This window comes from Saccostrea cucullata, unplaced genomic scaffold (genome assembly GCF_032062105.1).
Source record: "Saccostrea cucullata isolate Sc308-1 unplaced genomic scaffold, CSIRO_AGI_Scuc_v1 ctg1126, whole genome shotgun sequence".
Taxonomy (NCBI): domain Eukaryota; kingdom Metazoa; phylum Mollusca; class Bivalvia; order Ostreida; family Ostreidae; genus Saccostrea; species Saccostrea cuccullata.
The window spans coordinates 181754-200860 of record NW_026923405.1 but is presented as its reverse complement, the minus strand read 5'-3'; the positions used below and the strand labels follow the sequence as shown (position 1 = coordinate 200860).

Below are 19107 nucleotides of genomic sequence, written 5' to 3'. Positions count from 1 at the left end.
ATTTACTTTTATCTTTTAAGAAAATTTAAATATTTTTAATTACATTATTTTTAAATTACTATTTAAGAAATTTAAATTAATGGAAATTTAATGTACCTATTTATCAATTAAAACAAGAAAAAGGGGACACTTAGTCTTGAAATGAATATATAAGTTTATATCATTTTATTTAATATCTTAATTTACAGGAAAATTTCAAACTAATCACTAGTTACTATAGTTTTTTGTGAAAATCAAGCTTATCATTTAAATATTTTTGCTTAAGTAATTGAAAGTTTAATTTAATGCTAGTAACTCGAACAGTTGAATTTTTAGTTGCAGAAAAATTTAAACTTAATCACAAGTTATTGTAATTTAGGAAAATTCATAAGTTCATTAATCTCTCGTTTAATGTTAATTTTATTTTAAGCTTTATTTTTTGTTTATTTTATTTTATTTTTACTTTTAGATTTGTTTATATTTTTACTTAAGTTTTAGATTTGATTCAAATTAAAGTTTAGAGAGAAATGAAGCCCTCGGCCCTAATGATATACTAAATTAATATTTACTCTTAATTACTCTCTTGAATAACAACGTCTAAATAACGGTGTGTGCTTGCATTGAGATATTTAGACGAAGTATCCATGAGAAAATAAGGACAAATTTATTTAACTTATTTAAACTCTACTTAATATGGTTTTTAACAAAAGAAAATTGTAAAAAGTGTTTATATTTATGTTATTTACAAAATTCAGATTAACTTATTCCTTAATTATTATGTGTACTGAGATTCCTAGTTGCAAATTACAATATATTAAGTAATAAAGCTTTATTCAAGTTGTATCCTTTAGAAATTGAACTGAAAGGGGATGAATGTTTACATTTATAGTAACAAAATTTAGGAAATTTAGAGATAAATTAATCCTATTTAAACTTTAGTTTTATATTCACAAGAAACTTATAGAAAAGGGGGGATTTAAATTAGAGAAGAGAAAATAGGGAAAATAATACCACCTACTAAAGTGGCCTCCACATTCCTAAACAAATGCCACACCACCCCTTCTCCTAACGCTGCAAAGCCTCGCCTCAGAGGGTCCCTCATAGGTGATGGCTGCCTCACAGGTGATGGCTGCTCAGGAGGGATCTCTGCCACTGGTGACCCAATGCTAGAAAGCCGAGGATGACCCACAACAACCTGAGGAGACGGCAGTTCCACCTCCTCAGTCTGTCCAGCCTCCTCCTCAACTAGAACCTGAGCAGGCTGAGGCGATGGCAGCGCCATCTCCACAGTCTGGTCAAATTCTGGCCAAGGAAGGGCTATGACAGGCTCAGGGGATGGCAGACACTCTTCCTCAAGCTGAACAAGCTCTACCTCTGGATTGGCCATCACAGGTTGAGGAGATGACTCGGTCACCTCTTCAGCCTGCCTTAGCCTCTCCACAGGCAGCTCCTGTAGAGGCTCAGGAAGAGGCAGCACTGCCACCTTCTCAGGCTGCTGAGGAACATCATCAGCCTTCAACATCGGCTTCACCCTGGACTTTCGCACCTAAAAGAAAAAAAAAAGATCACATCAAAACCTACAATAGAAATATGATAAATATTTTTGAGATTTTAATGACATTTTCTGGATGATTATATGACTACCAGGCAGTTTGAAGTTTTTAGATTAGTCCATTCCAAAGTAACTGCAAGCCTTATTAGACCAAAATTGCCTAAATGTTGCATCTAGGGTGTAGAGACAGTCTAGATCTCACAAATATCCAATGCGCCACATAAGACATTTTTAAAATAAATCATGTCTTTCTAAAGTCATGCAATACAATACGTATTTAATTTTTTAAAAAAGACATAAAATCTAGATCTGAGAGATATTTAGAAGTGTGAAAATGGTGCAATCAGGTTGTCTTGTTTTCTGTAACATAGTTAGTCAAGTAATTCTCCCTATATTTTAGGACCTGCACAATAAAAATATTCCTAGATTCTCATCCCCGCCCACCCCAATTTATTTTGACAGCTAAAAAGACAGTTATTGCTGTAATATATATTAAACAAGGGTCATCGGTTGTGAAAGATTGGTGATGATGTGAAGTAAGAGATAAATGGACCTCTACTATGACTTTTATTCGGGTATTATAGATAAATCTACACCGAGTGACCAGGTCAATAAAAAATATGCTAAAATGGAAAAATATAAAATAAAAGCCGCCTGCCCACCTTGATTTTAAAAAAAATTTGGATGAGAATCTAGGAATTTTTTTATTATGGCCTAATTGGACATACATGTACATCATTCTTCAAAGTACACAATTAATTTTCCCTTAATTAATGTGTCTACAAGTTTTTATAAAAACCCTCATACATTACACAAATTCTTTTGTAATTCTTTTATTCAAATGAACTTGTAATGACATTATGTAAAGGGAGACAACTTCTTTCAGTAGAATAAAAATAGGGTCCTGTCGTCAAGCATGAGACCACTTAAGTGGTCCAAAATTCGCAATTACATGTAAAGTACACTCAAAAGAGAGTGGAATTATAACAAAATAACAATAAAGTAATTTATATTTATTCAGAGAGGGAGATGTACATCAAAGAGCAGTCTTATCCCAGCACTCTCTCTTTCTCCTTCCTTTCTTATAAAATTTGTTACAAGTGAATCTTTTATCACTTACAGGAAAGTCCACGACGTAGTCGGCGAACCAATGGGGGCGCTGTCGAACTCGTGTAGATCGTCTAGGCTCCATTCTATAATAATAAAAAAAACTTTATTACAAATCAAAGTTAACTTCCTTGAATTATAATATACAGTAAAACAATTAACCATAATTACCTTTCATATAATAACTTCTGTATAAGTGGAAATTTTAGTGAGACACAAAATTAGCGATTTGTCCTTAAAAATTGGTATTTTACAGAATTACAAGGGTAATATTTTTAGTGAGCTGTAATAATTTAAGTGATAAAAAAAAATCACTAAAGAAGTTATTACAATTAAAGTGCAATCAATTTTTAGCGATATTCAAGTTTACCTTTACAGGCACCCTCCCTAATAATGCCAAAAAACATAGGTACGAAGCTGAGACACCTCAATGAATGTTATCAGTGTAAGTAATGCAAATCTTACATCATATTTTCTTAATAGTTGGTATTTATCTCAACAACAATATTCTTGCAAGTTCTGTTTAACCCCTACATGGCATATACACATTTCCAGAGCTGCCAACATTCTGAAATGACAAATAGTAAGGCAGGGTCTAGGGACCACCTAGGCCCCCTGCCGCTGAAGATGTTTTGTAAATGGACATGCAATCTGAGGCATGTTTTCATTTTGTTTACTTTAAAACATTGACATGAATGTGATCGGCCTTCTAAAACCGAAACGATAATACAAGCAAGCGTTGTAAGAATTATGAAGATATTACAATAGTAGAAACTATAGACTGCCAGCTATGAAAATACTGGTATTATACACTTTTAACAAGAAAAACTGAAATCGGAAGAATATAGAGAGAAATCATTTTTGATACACGTAAGGGTTTCTGCATTTCTAAGCCTCTAGTGTGAAAAAGATGTATAGTGTAAACAAATATTCATAACTTTGTGAATACTACAGATATCTAGAACTACAAGTTCATTGGGATTGATCTGTTCAAAAAACTTTAACCTGGTCTCTTGTTTGGGAAAATATAGGTCAGATCTAGCATCCGAAGCAAGTCTGGTAGTGTCCATCCCTAGATGCATCATCCATGCAAGTTTGGTCTGGGTAGGGCTTAATTATAGTTCCTTGGGAATGGACCTGCTCCAAAAACTTTAACCAAGTCACTCATCTGTAAAATGTAGGTCAGATCCAGCATCTGAAGCAAGTCTCAGGTATTGTCCATTCCTAGATGCATCATCCATGCAAGTTTGGTCCGGGTATGGCTTAAATTCCGTGGGAATGGACCTGCTCCAAAAACTTAACCTGGTCACTCATCTGTAAAATGTAGGTCAGATCCAGCATCTGAAGCAAGTCTCAGGTATTGTCCATTCCTAGATGCATCATCCATGCAAGTTTGGTCCGGGTATGGCTTATAGTTCCTTGGGAATGGACCTGCTTCAAAAACTCTAACCTGGTCACTCATATGGAAAATGTAGATCAGATCCAGCATCCGAAGCAAGTCTGGTAGTGTCCATCCCTAGATGCACGTACTGGATCATCCATGCAAGTTTGGTCCAGGTATAGGGCTTATAGTTCCTTGGGAATGGACCTGCTCCAAAAACTTTAACCTGGGACGCCTGAACGTTGACGCCAATGCCAGGGGTATAGCATAAGCTCATCTCGACCTCGTCGAGATGAGCTTTAAATTATATCGTCGTTAAAAATTCTACGTATACGTTAATTACAATGAACTGATATTTTTACAACTTCTTATTCCATACTGCTTTAAAATTTTTTTTTTCAACTTAAAGGCTATAATGAGTTACATTTATAATGAAGGAAAATCTGCCTTGGTACTTCAATTCATAATAAGCCTGTATAATACCACATACATATATATATTGCTACATCAAACTTATATACACTAAGTTTTACCCTTGACTCCACAATTTTAGTGAAAGAACACAAATACCATATAACAGGTATTTTTTACGCCCTGCTAATTTTTACGAGTTTTATAAATTTGTAAAATTTAAATTAACACGTAAAATTTCACAGAAGTAAAAAACACCTGGCCTAAATTTTCAACATTGTACCGTATAGCGGGTTTTTTTAGCGGGGTGCTAATTTTGGCTTATTTTAGCGTTTTGATAGTAGCCCGCCAAAATTTTAATCGCTAAATTTGTACCCATCTGTATAGTACTGAACGCAAGAAAGATAACTCCGATCAGTCTGCCATAAAACTTATAGGGGAGTTATCCTTCCTGCGTATTTATCTGAACTCTCTAGTAAATAGGTATTCAGTCTGAGTGATATGTATTCACCACACAATACTACGTATCTGACACACAGTACTACGTGTGTGATAGAAGGATGAGCATTTTGAATTTTTTTAAGTTAAAGTCTCCTGTTCCAAAGGAAAAATCAGCAATCGCAGATCTGCTTGGACCAAGTGCATTAAATGAGGCTAACGAAAATGTTCGAGAACATTTGGTACAAAGTAGCGATTCGCCGAAATCAACTCCGAAAAAAAGAGGAAAATATATTTCCTATTCTCCAAAACATCGTGCCGACATAGGAAAGTATGCTCTCGAAAACGGCCCTGCAGCTACAGTTCGGAAATTCAAAAATGACTTCCCAACACTAAACGAAAGCACCGTGCGCGGTATGAGGCAGAAATATGAGGATTCTAAGAGATCTAGAAAACGCAAACTGGACTTGGATAGTGATGTTACAGAAATACATCCAAAGAAACGTGGTAGGCCATTCCTTGTCGGCAGTGATATAGATTCTAAGGTTAAAAAATACATTCATGTTTTACGGGAAAACGGAGCTGTAATAAACTCACAAATAGTATTAGCAGCGGCGAAAGGAATCATTAATGGCACAGATAAAACAATGCTCGCAGAGAATGGAGGGTCAATCGAGTTAACTAAAAACTGGGCAAAGTTTTCTAAATCGCATGAATTTTGTGAAACGGCGAGGTTCCACCGCATGCAAGAATGAAAAAGTAGAGAACTTTGAAGGTCTTAAAACAGAGTTTCTGGCACGGATTGAAAAAACAGTTACCGAGTATGATATCCCCTCGAACCTTATTATAAACTGGGACCATGCTGGTTTAAACATTGTACCAGTCTCTAATTGGACAATGGCTATGGAGGGATCCAAGCGCATTGAAATTTCAGGCTTGGGGGACAAACGACAGATTACCGCTGTTTTTGCCGGGACACTATCAGGTATGTTTTTTTTACGTCTATTTAAATTAATTACCTATTGATTAGTATCTACTGATCGAATCTAATTAGAAGTGTATATAATTTCAGGGGATTTCCTTCCACCACAGATTATTTACGCTGGTAAAACAGAAAAGTGCCACCCAAATTTCAAGTTCCCATCTGAATGGCACATCACGCATTCAGAAAATCATTGGGCCAATGCCGATACTCAAATGGATTATGTAAAAAATATCGTATTACCGTACATTAGAAAAATTAAAAAAAGTGAAGGTCTACCATCCGGACAGAAAAGTTTGTGTATTTTTGATGTCTTTCGCGCACAGATGGGTGAAAAGTTTCTTGAATACCTCGCGGAACACAATGTGAAAGTAGTATTCGTCCCAGCTTGCTGCACAGATCGTTTACAGCCACTTGATGTAAGCGTTCAAAAAGCGGTGAAGAATCATCTACGGATGTCTTTCGAGAATTGGTACTCCGAGGAAATTGTGTCACAGCTAAACGAAGTTGAGGACAGTGAAACAGTTGTTAATCCCGTCGATTTGTCACTTACTAAACTTAAGCCTCTATCTGCCAAGTGGCTTGTACAAATGTTTCAACATATCAAGAATAAACCTGAAATCATTCGCAGTGGCTTTAGTGAGGCGGGGATTACAAACGCACTGAAAACCCATCTTGAAGATGAGCTACCCCTGGCTACACTTACTGAAAATTGATGCCACATTAAACCACTACTAATGATGCCAGGCTTGTTTGAGATTTGAACTTGTTTGATATTAAATAAATATAGTTTCTTACATTGTGTTTTATTGCATGTCTAAGGTAAAAAATAGATAGCGCACTCTCTTACAAAAGGAGGTAATATTCCAGGCGCACTCTCTTATTAAAGGAGGTAAAAATCAGGTACTGTATGAAAGTTTAGAAAAATCTAGGTCCGCCAAAAAAAATTCCGCCAAAATTAATTGCATACCTTTGAACAGTCAAAACGCCAAATTTTACACCCGCTAAAAAAACCCGCTATGCGGTATTACATGTATGTATTGAGAGTATTTCAATGTTATTACTGCCATATAGCTTTTAACACCTGGAGGATAGCACTGACAACCGTTGGTATTTTGGGGGACTTTTTAATGGATCAACAATTATAGGATCAAACAAGTAAATCTCAATGCACAAATTATACAAGCATCATCAATTACCTGGTTACTCTTATGGGATGCATAATTTATGATAAGGCCATTCCAAGTTTTTTCTATGTTTTGCGGCCATGTGCGCCTTGGTTTTTGACACCCAATGTCAGAAAAAACAAACAGAATCAGAGGTCTGAAAATTGATTATTAATTAGTTCTGCAGCTATACAAAAATTTGAGTACTTTCAAAAAAGTTGTAAAAGATATTTTACTGCAGTAAAGGCGAATTTAACTACAATTGAAGTCTCCATGTGAACACTGCATAAGAAGAAATTATAATATTATCAATATCAGGTAAAAACAAGAGGCCCATGGGCCACATCACTCACCTAAGCACTGTGGCTAGGAAAAAAAGTAGAAATTAGTTTATTATTGAAAAGTTTAAATCCTAAAGTAAACCTTTGACCAGTTATGGTTTTGAAGAAGAAATTATAATATTATCAATATCAGGTAAAAACAAGAGGCCCATGGGCCACATCGCTCACCTAAGCACTGTGGCTAGGAAAAAAAGTAGAAATTAGTTTATTATTGAAAAGTTTAAATCCTAAAGTAAACCTTTGACCAGTTATGGTTTTGCTATTCTTGAGAAGATGATTTTTAAAGAATTTTCCTATATATTTCTATGTAAAACTTTGGTTGGCCATTGTGGCCCCGTCCTACCCCCGGGGGTCATGATTTGAATAAACTTGAATCGACACTACCTGAGGATGCTTCCATATAAATAGGATCAATTATGGCTTTGTTGTTCTTGAGAAGAAGATTTTTAAAGAGTTTTCCTATATATTTCTATGTAAAACTTTGGTCGGCCATTGTGGCCCGCCTTACCCCCTGGGGTCATGATTTGACAAACTTGAATCGACACTACCTGAGGATGCTTCCATACAAATATGATCAATTATGGCTTTGTTATTCTTGAGAAAAAGATTTTTAAAGAGTTTTGCTATACATTTCTATGTAAAACTTTGGTCGGCCATTGTGGCCCCGCCCTACCCCCGGGGGTAATGATTTGAACAATTTTGAATCTACACTACCTGAAGATGTTTCCCCATCAGTTTCATCTTTCCTGGCACAGTGGTTCTTGAGAAGAAGATTTTTAAAACATACCACCAAATTTTCATTAATTCCCAATTATCTCCCCTTGAATGAGGGCTCCGCCCTTCATTTGAAGAAACTTTAATCCCCTTCACCCAAGGATGCTTTGTGGCAAGTTTGGTTGAAATTGGCCCAGTGGTTCTTGAGAAGAAGTCAAAAATGTGAAAAGTTTACAGAGAGACGGACAGACAGACAGACGGACGCCGGACAAAATGTGATCAGAAAAGCTCACTTGAGCTAAAAAGGTCAAGATCAGACAAGAGGCCCATGGGCAACACCACTCACCTGTGCAATGTGGCTAAGAAAAAAGCAGAAATCACTTTATTATTGAAAGTTTAAACCCAATTATAAGTGGTCCCAACCAATCCTTAAAAGGGAGAGGGTATGATTTGAACTTGAATCTACATTAACTAAGGATGATTGCATAATATTCTTTGACTACCTGTGGTTTTATTGCCCTTTACATTTGAACTTACAATGTGGCCCCGCCCTACCCCCAGGGGTCATGACTTTCACAAAATTGAATCTACACTACCTGAGGATGCTTCCATATGAACAGGACTAACCATGGCTTTGCTATTCTTGAAAAGAATTTAAAAGATTTTTTCTACATATTTGTATGTAAAACTTGGATTCCATGTTGTTGCCCCACCCTACCCCCAGAGGTCATGATTTGAACAAACTAAATGAATCTCCACTACCTGAGGAGCTTCCATAAAAATATGATCATTCATGCCTTTGCTATTCTTGAGAAGAAGAATTTTAAAGAATTTCCCTATATATTTCTATGTAAAACTTTGATTGGCCATTGAAGTCCCGCCATACCCCAGGGGTCATTATTTGAACAAACTTGAATCTGCACTACCTGAGGATGCTTCCCTTTAAGTTTCATCTTTCCTGGCACAGTGGTTCTTGAGAAGAAGATTTTTAAAACATCATATTTTCATCATTTCTGAATTATCTCTCCTCCCTTACCAAAGTAAAATTATTGCAGCAATAATGCCGCAATATTGCTGCAACATTGCAGCAACACATTTTTGTCACCAGAAACAAGTTTTTTGGGTTAGTGAAATGTCACCGCTACCGGCAACAACTTCTGGTGACATTCTGGCAATACTGCCAGAAAAAAACTTTCTGGCAGTATTGCCAGAATGTCTCTGTTTTCATGGTAATTATATATCAAACTTGGTAATTGCTTGAATAAGGGTGTGGCCCTTCATTTGAAGAAACTTGAATCCCCTTTACCTAAGGATACTTTGTGCATTCTTTTTCCACTATGGAGGAGTTATAGTTCTTAGTGCTCTCTTTTGTGAAAAAGTCGGAGAATGTACAAATCTCGCGGGATTTCTGGGACAAACGTAACATAAACATGTAAACAACACGTTGAATGTCGATGAACAAATCCTAACAAAATGCATATGTCAGAAATATTTTATTGTTGTGGACCTTATTTAAGTCAGGTGTAGAGATGACAAGGATATTAATTTACATCTTTTGGTGGTCTTATATATCTATTTATCGTAATGGTACATTTAAAGCCAATACACATACCTCGGAAATGTCGTATTTTTAATAATGGACGATAAAGTTAGGGTTTTCGCTCTTTTTCATGTGTCTTTGAGTTCTTCTATTCTTTAGTTAGAATGACAAATGCACTTAACATTTAAAATTGGATTGATACTGGCATGTTTTTTATTATCCGCAATGCCATGCTGTCCCAGTCAGACAACCAAACGCGCCTCTAATTCTGAAGAGTTCACTAATGGAAATACAATGTATTGGCCCGCTGGTTCTTGAGATTTAAGAAGTCGAGAATTTGAAAAGTTAACGACAACAACGGCAACAACAACAGACAATGGACAAATTTTGATCAGAAATTATTTTAACTCACCTGAACCTTCGGCTCAGGTGAGCTAAAATTGTTATTGTCAGTGACTCTCATCAATATATATGTATCAGTATATGATATGTTTGTTATACTGTTTTTTTTTTTAAATTATAAGGCCAGCATTTTTTTTATTTTTAGGTTTACGAACATCAGAATGAAAAAGTCCCGTAGGAGGAGGAAATAAAAAAAAAGATTTTCGGATAAATTATCGACTTTTGTAATTATAATTTCTGCCTCTTTTTTGATGCTCTCCTAACATGCTCCTTGCCACTAAACACAAAGGGATAAATAGAACCATTAATTGTTTATTTCATCATCTGCCATTTGGGGCCAGTGATATAAATCTTGTGATGTTGGTCAAAATACAGATTTTAAAAAAAAAATCATTTTTAAAAAACTCTTTCAATATATCTTTATTTTTATTTTTAATATGTATTAGGTGAATGTGTATAAATTGTTTTCAAACATACTTGAAACCTAAAATAATAATTCCTTTCATAAAACAGACAGGGAGTATTTGGGAGTAGGGTTAAAAATTTTCAATTAAGTGTAAAATAATTTTTCTGGCTGTCACAAATAATACTACACGCCTGTATATATTTGTATATGCTTGTTTTTTAATAACTGAAATATTTTATTTCTTTAGGCTATTGTTTATTTCTTTCTCAAATGGACTTAATTTCTCCCATAGTTTTATTCATTACATCTGATGCATAAGCGACCCTTTTCTGAAGAATGATCCTTAGACTGTAAGCTATTAACAGAAACATAAACAATGTCTCTGACTATACCTACAATGGGCAGTTTAAACCTATGGGAGGAAAATAATTTACAGACAGACAGATACTTTTGAATATGGATGCATAATTATCTCACCAAGTCATTGTGCAACAAAGTCGTCAGCATTTTATTTGTCCTCTAATAGGGTGAAACATTTTGAATGGCATTCCTATCGATAAATATTTACATGAAACCAAGCTTTGGTGCTGCTATGGACTTTGCAATTCATTTACCCGCCATGTTCTTTTAAACCGGAAGTACGAGTTCGTAAATTTGAAATCTCGATCCCGACTCAAATTTGACATCAGAAAGAAAAAATTCTGTTTTTCTCAATTTTATTTTTTTTTTCTGAAAATTCAAAAACTTGAGCGGCGGGTTTGTAAACCTAAAAATAAAAAAATGCTGGCCTAAACTGCTCTTCTATAAGTAGGGCGAGAATAAAATGGGGTCGAAAATTTCCCTGTATACAGTAGAACTTCCAAAAGTTACCCCCCTTAAGTTGTTTACAAGGAGAGAAAATTTTTAATCAATGAACTACTTAAACCTTGATTTTCAAAAAAGCCAGGTTAGATATAAATGTCAAATTTCATTGACTTATTCCTTTAACCATTTAACACAAAAACATAGTCATCTTTTTGATATACATATCATCAAAACAATTTTTGAAGACCTAGCTTAAACTGAAAAACTATGAATTATCTAAGCCTTGAAAATTGTGTATTTTTCAAATTCAAAATTTTTTTGTGAAAAAACCTGTCGTTTAATTTTGGTAAAAAACTTTTTTTAGGTAGCTGGTAGTAAAAATAGTCTTCATAATTTTTTGCATAATTTTTGTATGACCAGTTTTGATTTCATAACGGAAAATTACCCCCTCCCCCTTTCTCAATAAATCACGTTCCCGTGCGTCTTTCAGATGGGGGTCGATCACTTTGCTATGAATCTACAAATACAAATTAAAAAAAATCAAATTGGAATATTGCTTTTGTTTCAAAAATATATTAACTTACAAATTTAAAAGTTCTTATATGTAAAGCGTATTTAAATGTAGATTTTTAGGCAATTTTTAATACTCCTACTACCCCCACCCCTTCCTTTTTTGCATCGCAGACCATTAGCGTTTGACGAAACGTAGTTTACAGTGCAAATATACTAGTATTTTGTCATTTGAATCCCGGAGGTATGCATTAGTTTTTAAATTCATGAATGCAGAATAAATATTGACTACTGTTTTTATATGTATCAGGAAAAAATTACTAAAGGGTTTTTGTGTCTGGTCCATATATGTATGTGTTATGCATTCCATATCACATGAAACCTGGATACGAATTCAAGTGTTGAACTTGAATATGTTGATTTTTAATTTTATTTCTTTAATTTTATATATATAAAAGAAATGGTGTATGTTCAACTCTCCTGTGATATAAATGGAATAATTGTAGTTTCTTTCATGTCATTATTTCAAACGAGACAGTATGTGGCCGTGGGGATACATCGACATTTGCATAGATGTACACCCCTCATGATATTGTACGCATTCTTTCAATGTCGTTGCTTCTAAAGTTAAAATGAAAATTCCGTATTCGTCCACATTAACTTCAAAATATCAAACATTAAACTCTTCATCTATATCAATTTATATCAAATCGCACATTGATGTTTTTAAAAATCTTATAATCTACGTTTTGTTTTGATTAGAGGAAATGCGAACCGACTTTGTTGACAGTGACAAAAAGTCAAACGATTTGTAAATAAATATTATTCATAAATGCAGATAATTTCAGTACTAGTGAACAATTCTTTTCAATTCTATACTTACATTGTGTAACTATATGAGGTCTATATTATTCAATTCTCGGATTTATCAGGTCTTGCTGTAAATGTATCTTATTCTGTGGAAAACCTTGAATAAAGGGAGGAAAACAAACATCTCCTACACTTTGTCTTTCAGAGTTGTTCCTCTTTGATCAGTAAGGGAACAACATCGATTTTACATTGTAAAAAGTTTTTTGTTTGTTTATTGTTGTTTTATTTAATTAAAGAAGAAAAACGATATTTATATCAAAAATGCACAAATTGTAATGAAGACCATTAATTGGAATGTTATATGGCTCTAGCCAATTGTACATAATGAGAATTTCGGCAAGGTAAAATAAAATTTTCAGAATAAAAAAAAAAATGCTGCGTTTTGATCAAGAATACAATTTATTCAATTGTATATGAAATGAAATGAAATAAACATTAAGGGATGGTATTTTATGTCTTGCTTTTTACGGAGTTTAATCGGGTTAATTAAAAAAAAATACTTATTAATTAAATGAGTATGGTATGCATAATCACAGCCAAGCCCCATATCGCATTTTTTTTAAAATGATTGATACATCGGGATCGTTTTACTCGTCATTTTGACGCTTTATTTTCGATGTTAAATTTGACGTCACGTCAAACATTCAATTGAAATCACAAGAGTTATCTCCCCCAGTGTGTTGTACGTGTTTCAATTGTTTCTTTAAAAGTAAGCAAAATGAATATTAAAAAGAGGTGAGGTCAATGTCACAGGAAAGTGCAAGGTCAAAAAATATTAATACCATATTGATGATGTCTTTTTTTTTGGAAAAAAAATTCCATTAATGTTTTATTTAAAAACTGATCAAGATTTAAAAAAAAAAAATAAGAAGAAAAGTTAAGGGTTAAGGAAAAAGCATTAACCTGAATGGCTTCTTTAAAACTGAACTTAATTAACTCTAATTTGAGAATAGTGCAGTCAAAGTCAAAGGAAAGGTAAAAAAAATGTTCATACAATTGCAAATTTATGTCAGTATGTACCAGAATTTAAAGTTAAATTACACTACCTTGAATTGTTTCTTGAAAAACGGAACTATAAACACTAATTTAAGAAAAGTAAGGTCATGGTAAAAATATTGATTCAGTTGATTAGTTCTCATAAGTATCTAATAGCATAAGAAGTGTAATAAAAATATCTTGAATAGTTTCTTCGAATCTGAGCTTTGAAATTAGCTAAACTCAACGCACAGCAGATGGACAGACAACAGAGAAGATGGACATGACAAACTCTCACAGTATGCCCTGGTCATTTCATGGCTGGGCATAAAATTCTTCTTCTTTAGAACCACTGGGACAGAAAAGATGTAACTTATGGGGAAGAATCCTGGGGTATTTTAGATTCTAAATTAATAAAATCATGGCCCCAAGGGGTAAGAATATTAGGGCCACAAAGGGGGCGGGGGAGTACTCAGATAAGCGTTGTGGTACCATGGGCCTCCTTTATTTATTAATATTTTGTATAATTATTGTGGTTTTTCACTATTTATCAAGAAAGTTTTTTTCTTGCCCCCATCGCTTTCCACGATTATCTTCATAAGTTCATCTCCCCCAGGCGCCATGGGCATGCGCAGTCAAAATTAAGCATGAAGACATTTCCCGCTATAACTGCACCTTTATTTAAAATGTATAAATAACAAACTTATGTATTTTAACTTCCATTGTATAGATACAATGTAAACAGATATTTCATATACCAATCTAGTGACCAGAAATGGCGGCAGGAACGAGTACTCACCGATGTTCAGGTTTTCAACAAAAACGTATAAAGTAAAAAAAAAAACAACAACAACAAACAAATATAACCTTACCTCAGTCTGCAGTAGTCTTCTTCTGTATCTTTGGTGATGAATGAACGCTTTGATATATCGTTTGGAAGGCTTTGCAAGAGCAATGCGAAATAACTGCTATTCGATGTAAATCAAATATCAGTCTGATGAATTCTCATCAAGGTCACGTGATCATTCTGGTCGACAGAGCATGAAAACCGTGGAGAGAGAGAGAGAGAGAGAGAGAGAGAGAGAGAGTAAATTGTTTGTAATAATTACTGTATTATGTATTGCAAACTTTATAAAGAGCAATTTTAAATTGTTTGAAATATAATGAGGAGTTGGATATGTTGGAGACAAAGTTTTTCAGAGACACACCTTTATATTCATGGAGCTCAGAATTAAAATAAACTCAACTTATTTTAAACCCTTTTTGCTTTTAAAAGATATCATGAACTCAATATCCATGTAAACTTCGAAAGGAAAGGAAAAGGACCCGGGAACAAATAATTCAAATAAACAAAGTGAAAATAAAGGAAAGAGTATTGTAATATCGTTTATTACCAAGAACCATACAGTTCATAGGTTAAACATACATATATATATATGCATAAATCAGTTTGAACAATATATGTATAAATATTTCCATTTCTAATTTTTTTCTCTGTGATATTCTGCACTGATTTAGATTCTTTTTCTGGTAAGTTTCATTTTCCTTTAAAAATTTGAAGTTATGATTGTTTAGTAAACAGTGGGGGGGGGGGGGCATTTGAAAGTTAGCGGAGTTGATTTCTCGATAATTCTACCGGAATGTAAATAAGCCAGGTCGATTGGTCAGGAGTTAAAGAGGCCTAATACATGTAATATGCATGCAAATCTCATGCGCATGTCTCTGTGTCTGACGCTATGGAGGCCGAATGTGCATGTAATTCTCATGCAGCTGCCTTTGTGTTTGACGTCAGTGGGCGTGGACTGTTGAATTAGCAAGACAGTCATCGTGTAAATTAAATCTACATTTTAAAAGTCTAAATCTTCAATTTTATTTCAAGATGAAATAGAAATGTAAGGAATCACTGTCTAGTTAGTATAGTATGCCAGGGACATCAACGATAGTGGGAAACATGGGATAATTTATGCATAACGGGCTTCCCCTTTTTTCAAACATAACTTTTTAATTACTATTTAAAATGTTCATTGAGGGCCGCCCCACTTTTTGTTACAGTAAGGTCAAATACGGGCAATGTAGTATTATATATTATAGGTTACATCATAGATGCCCAGTGTAGTATATAATATATTATATTGGTTATATCGTTTTCATGGGGCGTGGACATCAAGGGCGCGGAGCGCCCGAGATTTCACTAACTCTAACCAAGAAGAACATCGTATACGTGTTCAATTAAACAATAAAATGCTTTCTTTGTTTGTTATTACTGGAATTAACGGAAGCAGCTGTTGCAGAAAAAATAAAAATTTTTCTGCAATACCTGCGATCCTTAATTCCAGTAATAACAAACAAAGAAAGACATTTTATTGTTTATATTTATATCTGTTTAAATAATCATTTAAGTAGGATTAAAAAGATTAATTATTGTATTAATGATGGGAACATCTTTATACGTTTCATTGATGGAACAGCCACTGATCAAGAAATCTGTACAGGCGACATGCCAACTGTAGTTCATGCAGTGATTAACGCAATGGGTTTTTTTTAAAGAAATAAAGGAGAAAATATTCAGCGGATGTAAATGTTAAAAAATGCTCGTACATTGAGCGGAAGGACCAATCCGCAGGGGATGCTTACTCCTATAGGCACCTGATCCAACAACTCATGAGCTGCTGTGTCTTTGTGGTCTTATATTTTCCCTGTTCATGATTTAAATTTTGTTCACTGGATTCATGAGATAAATCAATGTTTATGATCTTCAAAGAACAAGAGCCACGAAGCATCAAAATCCGCACCGTATTCAAACTTTATGAATTTTTGTCAAATGATAGTCTAGTATGTGAACGTTGTAAAACAGTTTTAACAATATCATTTATAGTTTTCTTTTTACAGATGTTTAAAATAAGCATTGTTTTTTTGGAATGAAATACTATGACGTCATGACGTTGACGTTAAATTCATGACGTTGAAATTATTTATAAGAGGTAACAAATTTACACTGATGGAAAATAATCCACAAAAGTAGGATTAGAATAAAAAATTGAATAATTTGTAGAGTGTTTTAGGGGTGGTGAGGTTGGGGTGGTGTTGTTTTTGTTGTGAAAAAAGAAAGTGCACCTGTACTAAGCTGAAATTTCCAGAAATTGTTTAGATGATGTCATTTTTCATTCAAAATTATTTTTCTTAAATAAAATAAATTATCCGATATATTAAGGACTTTATTCCGCTTAGTATTTTCCTATGGCGAGAAACAAAATCCACAAAAAATAGTTAATATAAATAAAGGGAAAAAAGCAATCAAAAAGGTTTCACCCGAGAACAGTCAGAATACTTATAGAATACATATATAAACATCAAATAAAAATCAGGTTGAAAAGTGGTTATAGTTTAAAGACGTCATTTATCGGGTCGTCAATTTGAATGCACTTCAAGTTTTAAGCAGTTTCCGAGTCATCTCCACTGAAATAGTGTAGCATAATAAACGGAACTGATGACGTTTTGGTGCATCAGAGAGCAATTAATCTTAAACCTTGCCCCCTCCCCCAATAATTTTGCCGATATATAGAATACTATAGAAAACATAGGTAGTATATGCTTGTGTCCCTTCAATATAGACGTCTGATGACTTTTTTTGCTTGTCGAAGAAATTTCGGAAGTTGGTAGTGACCCCAGCTGAAGAAATGTGACTGTGCCCCCCCCCCCCAATTTGAAATTGCTTCCTACACGCCTAAACTAAGAAGAGTTCTACTTGGATCCTGTCTCCTTATAGACAAAACATACGGACAAACATCTCGATCTGTTGTTAAAATTGAGTGCAAGATGTCATCTAAAGACGATACAGAGACTAATTTTTAAATCAAAGTACAGAGTGTACTCAGAAGTACAGAGAGCCGGGCTTATTTACAGAGTAGAATGAATTTCTTACATGAATCACGTTTATATTCTGGTGAAAAAAAATATTTTAAAACTATCAATATAAATGATAAGACACTAACAGTGAGTTTTTCAATCCTACGGTCCAATTTTGTCAGAATCAGAATTAATCTGGTACCGCAGCTGAATGTAAACAAACAGGCTAGTCTGGTTCCCTCTCCTTCTTTACCTCGTATGTGTAGAGAACTACGATAACACTGATTATCAAAAATCCGTGTAAGTTTACACGCTAATGAACTATGTTCTTTGACTTAGGACAGAAGTTTTTAAAGTCATTACTACTAATGTTTATTTATAAAAATAAAACTTCGTTTTATTTTTGATGCTTCATTTAGCGTTTGTATTATCTCAAAAGCGGTTGAGAGGAAGAACTATACTTTTGTACATAACTTAAAAATGGCGACTATGGGGTTGACTTCCTGCCTTGAACAGGATGACATAAGCCGGCAATTGCTCTTTGAGCAATTAGCCCGGCTAAAAATCATATTACTTAGGAATGATATTAATATAATTTTTCATTTTAATCCCTGGTGAAAATAGCGTTGTTTTGAGAGAGAGAAAAATTGAACATGCATACTCGTCGTGGTAGCACTTTTTACATGTCCTAATGCATTGTACAGATGCCTCTCGTAAATTACCCGGTATATACTTGTATGTAGAAATGATTATGTGTTTGTTAATTTATTCAATAATTGGATATAACCCTTTAAATCTGAAGTCCCCCCACTCTAAATTGGCGCATATACATGTAACGTCACATGTATCATGAGGTCTAGGTTCTTAAAAAGTCTTCAACTATAAATATACATGTAGAGGAATGTCGAATGTCAGATATTCTCGGTAATTTTTAAAACGCTAATTGGTATGCTCCTTTTTTAAATTAAGCCAATTTATAATACCGGTATTTGTAATGTTGGCGATGCAGATGTCATGAAGTTATTTGCGTTTTTAGTCGCCAAACATTTAATTTCAATTGATATATAGGACCTTTTTGCTGGTAGTTTTATCCGTTGTAGGCTGTTTCACGAGTAATCTCCCTTTGATTACATAGTGATCATGGCGACGAGGCGTTGGGATCGAGTTGTAAACAGGAATTCACACAAAGAAATACAAAAAGAGTATAAATCATTTTTTAAAGACATATTATAAATACAAGAAATTGAATTAATAAATCAGCTACGTCAAGAAAAAGTCTAGGGTCAGAACCACAGTACGGGTACAAAAAAATCGAAAATACTACAGCAATGCATGCTGGAATATTTTGTAAAGCACATGGTTTTCGTTTTCCTTTTTCCTACCACAACACAAAATACAATATATTTCAAACTAGACAATTCAATTGGATACATTTTTAAAGTAGAAAGCACAAAAAAATTGTTTGATAATATCATGAAATATTCCCGAAAATCCGCTTCAAATGGTGGTGGGTTTTCAGAGGTTTGATATGGAAAGAAAAGTTAAGTTTTCGATGTGGCCACACGTGACAAACAAAACAAAAATATGCCCTATGTATTTACTTTTTTATCCTCTTTTTAATGACATAAATTTTATTTTGTTTGTAGGGTGTGGCCAAGGTTAAATTTTGAGTTAAAGATGTGA

At 34.1% G+C, this 19107-nt stretch overlaps 1 protein-coding gene across 1 annotated transcript; it reads right to left on the bottom strand.

Annotated features, from left to right (window-relative positions):
- Positions 1–854: 854 nt before the first annotated feature.
- On the bottom strand, positions 855–14546 carry LOC134263916 (magnetosome-associated protein MamJ-like). The gene is made up of 3 exons (XM_062746270.1): positions 14451–14546; positions 2652–2724; positions 855–1525 (listed from the first exon to the last, which is right to left on the bottom strand). The coding sequence occupies exons 2-3, from the start codon at positions 2721–2723 to the stop codon at positions 956–958; spliced, it is 642 nt and encodes a 213-aa protein (XP_062602254.1). The 5' UTR covers position 2724; positions 14451–14546; the 3' UTR covers positions 855–955.
- Positions 14547–19107: the final 4561 nt, after the last annotated feature.

Bases quoted from the DNA above. Each gene is read 5' to 3' on its own strand.
- LOC134263916 (XM_062746270.1), bottom strand. From the start codon at position 2,723: ATGGAGCCTAGACGATCTACACGAGTTCGACAGCGCCCCCATTGGTTC. The intron at 1,526-2,651 runs GTAAGTGATAAA...TTTTTCTTTTAG, and splicing joins ACTACGTCGTGGACTTTCCT to GTGCGAAAGTCCAGGGTGAA.